General features: G+C 35.5%; 1 protein-coding gene across 2 annotated transcripts in view; it reads right to left on the bottom strand.

The window, feature by feature from the left end:
- The window catches only part of LTBP1 (latent transforming growth factor beta binding protein 1), a 210704-nt gene that overhangs the window by 59685 nt on the left and 138191 nt on the right, over nucleotides 1–12828 (bottom strand). For both annotated transcript variants that reach the window (XM_072409251.1, XM_072409252.1), the window contains one exon: nucleotides 12131–12202. In XM_072409251.1, the coding sequence (XP_072265352.1) occupies nucleotides 12131–12202 (72 nt within the window). The remainder of the gene's footprint in view (nucleotides 1–12130; nucleotides 12203–12828) is intronic.

A 12828-nucleotide genomic window follows, 5' to 3' on the forward strand; every position in this document is an offset into this window, starting at 1 on the left:
CTGGTTTAAATGTGTCATTTAAAAAATCATTCTTAAGGAAAAAAAAACATTCAGATGAGCTACATACACTGGACAATTTTTCCACTGTACCCTAACACAAAAAAACTTAACACAAAGCCTTTCTTTCTCTGTTTTTCTTTCTAAATATAAAGGATATCTAGAGGATATGCTGTCAATAAACTCATATAAGCAATTTTAATGTTGCAAGAAAAAAAAATATCACTTTCATCCAATTTGCTGTAAAATAACAAGTATCTCAGGCACACCCTAGATAGATTTCCTAGAATATTATGTATATAAACAATGCACAAAATAAAATATAAGTTTACCAGGCTGATTTGAAATGATAATTTATATTTTTTGAAAGCTTTAGGAAATCACTGTGCCTGCTCTTTCAGTTTTTTTAGGTGTGTTTTCTTTTTAAACTGTTGAATTTTGGACGAGCTCATAATATTCATAATGGGTTTTATTGTAGGTGAAGATGGAATGTATTAGTGGTTTAATCCAGAACTGTAATAGAAGGATTTATCATTGGTTGTTAAATGTGTTCCTAAAGGGGATTTAAAGCTAAAATTGAAAAAATTATTTGCTTCTGATCCTTTGGTGAATACTTGCATCCTGCTCTACAATTCCCCCAAGTCCATAACTTTAGAGATTCTAACACTCTTATCTGCAAAAAGAAAATGTAATGTATTACCATTTAGCTATTCTGGTTCTTTGATGTTTCGTTATTAGCCAGTGTTTATATATACATATTACACAGCGATTGTTCATTGTCATATCACTAACTGTCCATCAAAGGGGCTCAAAATCTAATGTCATAGTCATATGTCATTTACGTAGTCTAAGGACAATCTTTGAGGGAAATCCGATTAGGGATTGAGAGGAACCCCACACAAAGACAGGGAGAACAAACAAACTCCTTGCAGATAATATCCTGGCTGAGATACGAACCTGTAACCTAGCACCGCAAAGGCGAAAGTGCTAACCATTGAGCCAAGCATGCTGCCAATATATTTATTGTGTTTAAATGGTAAAACCCTCAGGTAACAGAAGAAATGAAGATCCAAAATTTGTTTCCATGAGGTTGTAAGAATTAGGGACCTTATTGTGCTATGGTTTGCAATAATCTACGACAGATATGAGAGTTCTAGTTAATCTGCATTCAATAGCTTTCCTAGTGGCTAAAATGAGGAATTATTAAACATCAGTTATATGACCTTATTCTCACAATGGCTTAGAGCACATTTCTATTCTTTTTTAACTTTTGTAAAACTGTGGTCTGTCACAGAGAAATACCTGGCCAAAAAGTTCGGCAGATACAGCAAATTTACACAGTTGGTTGTAGTGCCATTCATTCAGTGTTCCTTTAGCATTGCAGTTAAAGAGTGGCAGTAAATACTGGATGTGGCATCTCTTCAGTGGAAGGCCGTACTATTTAAATAATGATTTTCTGACATTAAGAATGTACTGCAGAAAGAAACTGATCCAGAATCCTCTAGTAAAGATTTCTTCTTATATCCTATTACTTTGGCTGGCACCTCTTTGAAGGTTTAAACACCAAGTAACCCCCTGGAACACTGAAGAAATGCTTAAATACCATTGTGAACCTGCCAGCGGTTAATTGGTATTTTTACGAGCTCCTGTTAGTGTGGTGACTGAACAACAAGCAGCTGCTCATGTGAGTGAAGCCCAAGGGAGCTTAAAATTGTTAATGCTGTTTCTGTGCTAAATTAAACAAAATGTCTATCTTTAAATTTGGCTTTTAACAGCTATTGCAATATTTTTTATAACCAATATGTCTATCCCCACTTCTGAACTTCTATTATAGTAGTATACCCTATAGCCAAGATCCTAGGATCCGAAGAAACTGTACATTAGAAACGGACTTTGAAAATGAAAGTAAAAGACACTGTCAAGGAAATATATAGCAAAAAAGCTGCTAAAAAGATCATATCAGGAGTCAAAAACCTAGAAAGAGATACTCTTATCAACATAAGTCCAAATATTGGGGTATTCTCACCTCTAACCCCCGTATCTCTAAATTTGTCCCTCCTACGCCACAAATCACTTTCAGAAGATCTCTACTCTTAAAGGATTCATTAATCTGGAGCCATTATCAGATCGATCTATGTCATCTCACAATAACATCACAAGAACTTACAGATGTGGCAAATGCTCCCAATGTCCTTGGATACAAAAAAACCAAGCCACTATTCTTTTTTTTTAACATTTTTTATTTAAAACTTTCGGGGGTGGGGGTACAGAAAATAAAGGTAGGGGGAAACATGAAAACATATACAACAATATAAAAAAGCATAAATGTGCAAACTTTGCGTCAGGGATTAGAATACTCCAAACCGATTATAATAGACCTATCATGCAAGTCCAAGACTAAACTGACATGGAGAGCTATTCATTAAAAAGGAAAACATATATTAAAGGTATGCTTATGAGTCCAATATAAGATGCGTTCTTTTTTTTTCCAGGGAAAGCAATAGGCCCAGATCTATCTCCCAGGAGAAACCTAGGCATACGGTCAGGGAGTGGGGTCTGTAGGAGGCTGTAGACAGCAGATAAAGCACGTCTGACACCCCCTTCCCCTATGCACAATTGCTCAAAGGGAGTGAGAGGCGTACAGTAAAGTAGGGCCGATGGGAGGGTAGACATGGGAAATTTGCAAGGCTTTCCAGAAATCCAGTTGGAACTCCCCAGAGTCATCTTTCAATTCATCTGCCTGATCTAATAAAATGCAGGGTTCTACACATTCCAGGGGAAAGCAATTCTGTGAACCTCCCATTCTCCATTCTAGGTGGAAAGGACAGATTGCCCAATACAGGAAACAGAGGTGATGGAGAGGGTGAGAGGTGTAGTCTGTTAATGTTCCGTACAGCCAATTCCCATTTGTATCCCAACATGGGGTGGGATTTAAGCTCTGGAAAAGTTGATGTTGGCAACCATGGAAGAAGGTGTACAGGTGTTGAGCAAAAAGTTTGTTCGAGCGAGATCCATTGTTTAGAACACTCATTTCGACACCAATTCAACACATGTGTCAAGTGGGCCGCTAAATAGTAATTAAACGGGTTTGGAATCCCAGAACCTCCTTCTGATTTGGTTTTAATAAGCAGGGATCTGCAGAGTCTTGGGGCTTTATTTCCCCAAAAAGTTTAGAAATAAGAGTTCTAAAAAAGGAACCAGGAACTTTAATGGGCAGTGTTTGGAAGAGATACAAAAATCAGGAGAGAATGTTCATGTTTATAGCATTAATACGTCCTAGCCAGGAAAATGTCAAGTTGTCACATCTCTCTAAGTCACTATTCACAGCAGAGAGCAAAGGGAGATTGTTTCGGTCATAGATCTCAGAGAGTGTTTTAGGGATTTTCCTGCCTAATAATGTAATTGAGTGGGATTCCCATTGAAAAGTGAAGTGGTCATAGTGTATAAGGTTGTGCATAACCTTAATCAGTTTAGAGGCAGGAATTTTCGTAAAGAGCTTGAGGTCCTGGTTAAGAAGGGAAATAGAGCGAAAACTTGTGCACTTTGGCTTCTTTGGGTATCACCATGATGGTGGCCCATACAGATTCCAGAGAGAACTGACCTCCTTCAGTGAGATGGTTATATGCAGCCAGGCCACTATTCAACAAAATGGCCAAGTACACAAAGTGAAATATCATATAAACTGTTCCTCATCAGGCATCATTTATCTGACTCTGTGCTAATGTGGTAGTTTCTAATTGGCAGGACTAAAAAAACGTTCGTAAGAAGAATCTACAAAGATCTATATTCCATCAGCAATGGCAAAATGATGACTCCAATTAGCTTACATGTAGGAATCAAGCATAACTTTAACAAAGAGAATTATTACCTTCTTGGCACTGGACCACATTCAGCCAAATGTCAGAGGTGGGGATTTGGATATAAAACTCTTACAGTTAGAGACAAATTGGATCTTCACACTAAACGCTACAACCCCACCAGGACTCAATGATGTATTCACTTTTAAACCATTTCTAAGGTATATCGCCAACATATTAATATATGACATGGACTTCTTCTGACATAACATTGCATGACAGAAATTCTTCCCACCCATACATGGACAACATTCCCCTAGACATTCCTAGAATCACATGCCCTCTTTTCTCGGTTCTCTATATAATTTTTCTTATAGTCTTCAGAAATAAATTATAGGAATGACCTAACAACAACATAATATCTTGTAAGATAGTTTACTGTACCCAATATGACTATAAAATAAATTAAAATAGTATTTTTCTTCCACAAAGGAGAATGTATACCCTACAACACAACTTTTCTGTCATAAACTATGGAATGAATCAAGGATATTATGAATATAATTATTATATAAAGTAGGCCCAAGATTGTACACCTAAACCTAACTATAAAACTATACATACTAGGATTGACTGTAATCACAAGATTATATATTTTTGATGTCTTCATGTTGATCTTCTGGTACTGCATACATTTTTTGAATACAAAACTATATGTATATTTTTCAACTGAACTGCATATCATAGTGTAACAGTGAGATATTGACTCCCCTGCACTTTTTTGATACAATACTGTATCAATTTATTTGATGTCCTATCCTGATGTGACTTTAAATAGCACTAATTTTTCACAATTGCATCATATCATGCAATCTCAATGTAATCCCAATCACTCACATAAGAATGTTATATCCTATAATAAAATCTCTCTTACTAATATTTATTTATACATATGTAAATTGTGTTTATATATATATATGTATGTTCCTATGCTGTTAGGGTGATTTAAACATTGTTGCCATTAGACCATATTATTTTGTATGCATTAACACACTAAATTATTCTCTTGCTTTTACATGCTCCAACGTAACACTTCAAAAAAAACACTCATACACATATACCCAAACCTATCCATATATTCCAATTACATTATTCTGCTTTACATTCATGGTTCCTCAACACACACACACATATCCCACACACCATAACCAATCAGTTTACATAGTCAATCAATTTAATTTCACACATACCATTGATTAATAAAAAAAACACATCACCATACATTTTCAAAATATTCTTCAATTCATTTTCGCTTTAAACACATAACAATATTATGTTACTATTATTATTAGTGTTTCTTCTTTTCTTCCCTTTCTATTACCTCCCCTTCTCCTTCTTCAAGTTTTCCCTCTCTCATGTACCATACACTACTTGCATGTCATGTCTCTTTTCCCTCCTTCTGTTCTCCCCCTCCCTCCCCCCTGGTTTATGTAGGACAGAAGCATTGGCGCATACCAGTGATCTTTGCTAGGCTAATGTCTAAGCACTGGGTGCCCTGGCTTAAGCCTACCCATACCCCCCGTTTGGGCATCGGCTGTTACACACAAATGCGCATAACACAGTAAAGGACACGGGCTTCCTGCCATAAAAGACGGGAATTCCACATGCCAGCCCCTCTATCTATGATACCAGTAACCTGAAGCCATATTCATTCTTTCTTACCAAGTACGTAGCTAATAATGAGACCTTATTAAACTATAAAGTAAGTATATATTTCTCATTTAATTGAATGTTGAACCTCTAGCTTCAACTTTAATTTTCAGATGATGAATACAACTAATTTATAGCCAAAACCTTCTATCTTTTGGATCTGTCCATTGCAAGTGACTTCTTATAGCACCAGACTGAACTCTTGACCCTCTGGACATAAATCTTTTTTTTAAATAACTCTATGTCTTCTTGTAAGAAAATATATACTTATAATAACCCCCATGCCATATATTTCCATTTAGGAAAAAGCATCCTGTGTGTTCACTGCTCTCTTTGTGTTAGGAACAACAATCATTATCAGTGATCCCCTGCTAATGTGAGTTTTAATTTTCTTATATATATCTTCACATATAGAAAACATCAAACACCTATACAATGCTTCATCAAACACACACACAATGTACCTGTACAGATAGGAAACACCAAATAGTCATACAGTGTCATTGCACTAATACACTAATTTTAACCTCCTGAGCGTTACACTGAGGTCTAGATTTCTGTACCAAAAGTGATCCATTGTTTTTCATGAATTTTTTTTTTTAAATTGTAGACCTGTAACTTACAGAAATATGTCCGAACAGAAGGTCGGGCTTAACGGCAAGGAGTTTAAGTTTCTTTGTCCAAAATACATATCAATCATATGTCACTTATCTTATATTCCAAGAAGTCACTGTATTCTAGTTAGCATGCAAATTGTAAAAACATGTAAAATTGATATACTTATGTATGTACACAGTAATTTACTTATCTATGTACTTACTGTCTTTCTACTGTTACTATTTCATCAACTAGTAAGTCTGAAAGTTCCCTGAGGAAGCCTGTCAGTAAAATGCTTTGGGAGCAGAGACAACCGCGTTTTATGGGATTACTTTCAATATTTGTAAGTATTACAGCCAAGGGCCACTATTGTCTGCACTAATACTTGATACCATATGTACCTTGTAATTTTTATATTGAATGGTAGATAACATAAGTAAAACCAACTCAATGTTATGCCGAAAAAGCCCCACCTTAAATATCTTCTTACTTTCTACCTGAAATAGGTTAAACTTTTGTGAAGCATCCAGAGAGGATTTTATTCAGGAGGATGAAATAAAGCTGCTATTAAGATCTTGAAAAAATTAAATGTCTCTGGGGGCCACTTTCTTTGCTAAACGTGTCCTAGAGTCTTTTCCACCTCCACCTATTTTCAGTTCAGATGAAGTACATATATGTGTGCTTACATACTCACAAATGGAATTTTATTCAATCAAAAAGAAATCCCTAAACTATGTGCATGAGTAATATTGTAGGTATGGCATAAATGCACAGAAATTGTTCAGCAATGGCAACTCATATTTCTCTGACACATAGCTGTATATAAGCAGTGAGGTTAGGACTTTAATCAGGATCCTTTTAGTAAAATATCTCCATTTGATAAAAATAAATCTTCATTAGGCATAGTAGAGAGAACATGAATAAATATTTTTCCAAGGAATGCAGAAGAGAGAGGAAATGAGGCACTGAGTTACAGTAACTCCGAAACAGTGACAAACAGTGAAAGTTTTAAAATCAAAAGGATCAGCATAATACCCATGAAACAAAAATTTTCAGAAAAGGAGGTCAGCAGGACCAAAAAATTAGGGCTACAGTTTTGGCTGGATAAAAAAATATTTTTGAATAATTATATTTTGAATAATGTTTAAGACTTCTCAGTATTTTGCTTGTTTGTAAATTGACCAAAAAGGCTGTCAGAGATTAACCATCCAGCAGCTTTTTATGCAAGGTTAAAAAGTAACTGAACTGCTTATTCGAAAACTTAATAACAAAAATTCCTCCTTTTACTAGAATGAATAGATAAAGACTAAAGACAACATTTTATTAATTCAGAAAGGCAAAAGTGTATGAGATGCCCCAGCAATCACTTATGAGTCATATTTTATAGGTCATTCATAGATGTACAAAGTAGTGCAGATAACAAATTTTTAGTAAAATAAGCACCCTTTTGTATTTCATGCTTCTCTGTTTTTTCTTCGGATGTACTGGTGTGAACAATTTATTAATTCACCAGAAGGGTCCGTGACCCCTTGTTTTACATGACAAAATCATTCATGTAAAAAAAGTCAAAAAAACTCAGGCACACAGATAAAAGCCTAAAAAGGACTGCAAGCCTTTGGGGGTATATATGTAGATGCTTTTAATGTACATTTTAAATGTGTTAGGAAGTACTTGTTTCACCGTCTGGAGATTTATGTTTGAGACTAGGGGCCTGATTTTTTAAAGCTCTCCAAGGCTGGAGAAAATCTACTTTCATCCGTGAACTTGAGTGAACCAACAAACCTGAAATGGATTTGGTCCAGAATTGAAAACTTTTGCTAGCAAATATCAAAACCTTGGAGAGCTTTAATAAATCAGGGCCTAGGACCTAATCTTCTGGGCTCATTTAGATAAGCTCTCAGTAACACTAAACGTCTATACACTGAGCCTGTAATAGAAGCTCACGGGCTGGCAGGGAGGAAAACAGAGCTTATGACCATGGTAATCTGTTACCTTTCTGCTTCCTTTTTCTGTCATGTACCTGGAGAATACACATTGGTTTTAACAATCTGCCCTTATCAACACATAACTAAATTAGACAAAACACATTCAAACACAGATGTGTGCTTATTAATATAAATATATTGGAAACATATGCAACTTAGTGAACTCTTGTGAAGAAGAATAATTCAGAAAGTCATTTCTATCTGCTGTATTTTGGAAAAATGTATTATCTACGCCTGCTCCAAGGCTACGTACACACGTACAATAATTATCGTTGGAAAATGAACGATTAACAAAAGATCAATGATTATTCACAATTATCTTGAACGATCGTATAATGCACTATACTGTACATGCTGAAACGATACAACCGTTCAAAAATAATCCACCAATAATGTACATACAATAGATACGATCGTTTGAACGATGCAGGAAGTGACCTGTACCAGAGAAAGTATGTAGAGAAAATGTACCACAGAACCATCCAGGATCACTAAACAACCGTACACACAATAGATTGTGAAAGATCGTTGCCCAAATAGGTTGTTTTCCTTTTCCTTTTCCGTTTTCATTTTCCTCATTCATCGTCATTGTTGGCCTGTCGTTGTGCATTTTTTTTGTTAATGATTATTGTACGATCGATCGTTAGTCGTTTGATTCCAATATTAATTATTTCACATGTGTACGTAGCCTAACACAAGTAGTAGCTTAGCTCAAAACACTCTGAACACTACTAAAATCAACAACTCTGCCTAGGGAGGAAATAGTAATTAGAAGACTGCTCAGTGAGGCCTGTGTAATCACCAGGCAGCTTGCGTGTAAGAGTCATAGTCGTATTCTCCTATGCGCTGGCATTTAAAAGGTTTTGAACTACCAGCAGCACTACTTAGCTTATAGTAAAAAAAAAAAATAAATAAATATATATATATATACTGAAAATTACAGGTCATTGTGACATACATATTAGGAGATATGGAGGTTTGTACACAAAGCTGTGAGGATGCAGAATTCACACGCGAGCTAGCAGTGGATACATTTCAAAGGCAGAAATCTGAGCTTGTGCTATGAGATGGGGGCGGGGCTGCCTATGTCTCCTTCACATGAATGCTACACAGGAGGACACAGAGCACAGAGCAGCCTGAGATCCGTGCATCCGAGGATGAGAGCTGCCGAGAGCCGGGCGGGGTATTCAAATCAGCCGGGCAGAGCAACCGGCTAAAAACCTCTGGGGAGAACTATGTGTATATATATATATATATATATATATATATTTCCAATAGTATTTGCAAATCTGCCTGTAGTAGAGTAATAATTTAAGGGTAGAGATTTAGTTGAGATTTAAATTATGTTTTTAAGTCGTATCTACTACATTTGCACTTATGAGCCTTGGACTGCAAAATTTTGAGTTAGACAGCATTATTCTTCAAAATGTATACATTTTTATTAACGTTCCTCATATTGGGCCTGATTTATTAAAGCTCCCCAGGGCTGGAGAGAATACACTTTCCTCAGTGAGGATGGGCGATCCAGCAATCCCAGGATGGATTTCTTCAAAGTCATTTGCTATTTGCTAGCAAATCTTTTCAATCCTGGAACAGATTCATCCCAGGTTTGCTGGATCACTTAGCTTCAGTGTTGAAAATGTATCCTCTCCAGCCTTTTTAGAGCTTTAATAAACCAGGTTCATTGCCTCTCTCTTATGTTTATCTCTGAACATTTAGCGATCAATTCAGCAAAATAAATGTAGGAGGAGAGGGTACAGAGGACGTTGAGATTAGTAGGAAGATAATTCTTTCATTTGGTGGTCTGTACAGTGTAAACATTGGTTTTGCACATAGGGCTATGTTCAGACTGGTCATGAGGCTGTGATGCCAGGGAACAGCTGTCTCAAGGAAGATGCTACAAGATTGTGCCAGAGTGATACATCATTTTTGATCCTTACAACATCAAAAGGTTTGCAGAAAGTTACCTGGGCTTCTGCTGCAATTAAAATACATGTACTTGCAGTTGTTCACTTACAAAAAGTAGTGCTGAAAATTGGCTGATGAATTGGAACAATTGAACCTTTTCTGGTAATTGGCTGTTATTAGAGACAAGCATACACTAGAACCTTCACTCCCGAAAACCTGGATTTATTCCACCATCTGTGAGTTGCCAGGGTTTTGTGAATATTGCTGCTATCACTGAAAAAAATCAGGAATCTCAGCATCAGATAACATTCACGGGGGTATCTTATTAGTTCCTTAATGTGAGTGTCTTTAAAATATATGTATAAGCATTTTTAAGTGACTAGCAACCCAATTCTTTACACCCCACCATTTGCCAAAGTAATTACCTGATAATTTCTTGAGGACAGGTTGAAGAGAGAAACTAAAAATATCTTCTTAAGAAAAAAATTCTGTACCACTAAAATGTTGTACAAGATGTGCAATCATATGTAAAATATACTGGGACGGCACTTGCAGTTTACATAGTGCTTTAAATACAGTGGCCATTTCCCAAAAGAGATAATATGAATTATTGCCAACAAAGCTCATTAAATAAGAGTTGTCAAGGTCATTTATAACTCAGAACATTTTCTGTCCTAGTAAACTAACCCAGAATAATTTAATGACAATATATAATACACTAAAATTAGAATGAATTTGCATTCTTTCTCATTTTTCCCTTGGTGATACTTGCGAGAATGTATAATAAATCATTCCTTTGAAAAAAATAAAAAATGCTCCAGAAGAATATCCCAGTGCCACAGATGGTTCTTTGTTGGTGCTGATTTATATTAAAAGTAGCTGCTTTCCTGTATTAGATACCAAGAAACAATCAAGCTGTACCTATTAATCATGTAAACATCTCAGACAGAGATTGAATTTTCAGAACAAATAACACTTAGTAGGACAAAATGGATACACCTATTTGACCAAACCAATGGACTTAAAAATGTATAGTTAGTTAATCCATTTAGCGCCATTTAAAATGTAATTCCTACATAAGATTCTCTGTATTTTTTTTTCACCAATACAGGTAGAGGTCACCAGTAAAAAAAAATATTTAATGTGTTGTAATATAATTTAGAGTATAAAATAATAAGCAAACTTTTACACCTGAAAACTAATTCTTTATTTTCACAAAACAGAATTTGCCCTGAAGACTAAACCTCCATAAACAAAAGGGAAAATGTAAACTTCTAAAGAAGAAACAAAACATTAAGATAGTACTCTAAGGGCCCTGTTTATAAAACAGGGAATCTGTCATTCCTTAAACATTTCCTCATGCAAATCTTCAAGGTACAAATGTTTCAATGACAGTAATGAATTCCCTAAGGTGCTTTATTTTTAGTGCAGGGAATCTGACATTCTTCACCAGGTAATGTTTGAGGGAATCGATCACTGCCATTGAAACAGATGGGCCTACACCAGGAAATGTTTGAGAGAATGTCTGATTCACTACTTTTAAATAAAACTGTAAGGGTTTGCTAAAGTTATGGGTTAAGTTGGGAAGGTGTTACATTAACAAATAACTATGTATTAGTTACATGTACTAATGATTCATGTATGTTATTTTTATGTCTACTTTATTAAACAGAGAATTCTGCTGCATGAACCCACCACTGGTGTCTTTAGCATAGAAAATGATGTTTGGAACACAGAACGCTGGCTTAGGAGAGCTGAAGATGGAAACAGGATTTTTTTTATTTCATTTTTTCATTAATGTCAGGATTGTATGGGGGACCAGTGAAAGCATTAGGTATATATATATATATATATTTAAATATGTAGGACATTCCTGTCTGAACCAGGATCTCTGCACCAAAAGCTACCATAATGACACCACAGAGTTAATGTATAAGCTGCCCAATGTTTGTGGCCAGATGTACTCATAGAGAATAACAAACAATCCAATTCAATTCTTATATCAAAGGCAACATGACTAATGCTTTTCAACCCCTCAAAAATAACCTTGGCTATTGAAGCAGCTTTTTTGTACCAGCAATAACTCATACATTTTTTACCAATAAATGTTATATAAATATAGTTGATGTTACTTACCTTGACAAAATGTGGCCTTAATACGTTTGTAACCTTGAGGACAATCCATATACTGAGAATATGCTGGATGGGCTGTAAAACAAAATGAATTTATTAAGTCAACTGTTTTTACAGATTCACAATGTTGCCTCTTAGTAAGCTCTCATTCAACAGTAAATGTATAACTAAGTGATGTTTATATCATTATTTAGTACACTAATATTATTTCTGCAAATGCTGCTAAAAATGATTCCCAATAACACCTTAACAATTCTTTTGATCAAGTTGTTACTTTGAGTCCCCGCAAGCAAACATAATAAGTCCCAATAAAGAAGGTTGTTCTGACTTACCCAAAGACATTGGACCTGATTTAATAAAGCTCTCCAAGGCTGGAGAAGATACACTTTGAACAGTGAACCTGGGTGATTCAGCAAACCTAGAATGAATCAAACCATTTGCTAGCAAATAGCAAATTACTTTGAAGAAATTCATTCCAGGTTTTCTGTTAAAAGTGTGTCCTGTCCAGCCTTGGTGAGCCTAAATCATGTCCAGTTATTTGAACTGTCGATATGGCAGTCTTAATGCAATGTCTTACTTGCTGAACCACCAATTTATTTATACTTAGATTAAACATATATACACAATGAGATACACCATATTTACTGCTCACTATACTGATACTGTTCCTAATCTCCAAAATTCTCTGTACCATTGGTCTA

Source organism: Pyxicephalus adspersus, chromosome 4, assembly GCF_032062135.1.
Source record: "Pyxicephalus adspersus chromosome 4, UCB_Pads_2.0, whole genome shotgun sequence".
Taxonomy (NCBI): Eukaryota; Metazoa; Chordata; class Amphibia; order Anura; family Pyxicephalidae; genus Pyxicephalus; species Pyxicephalus adspersus.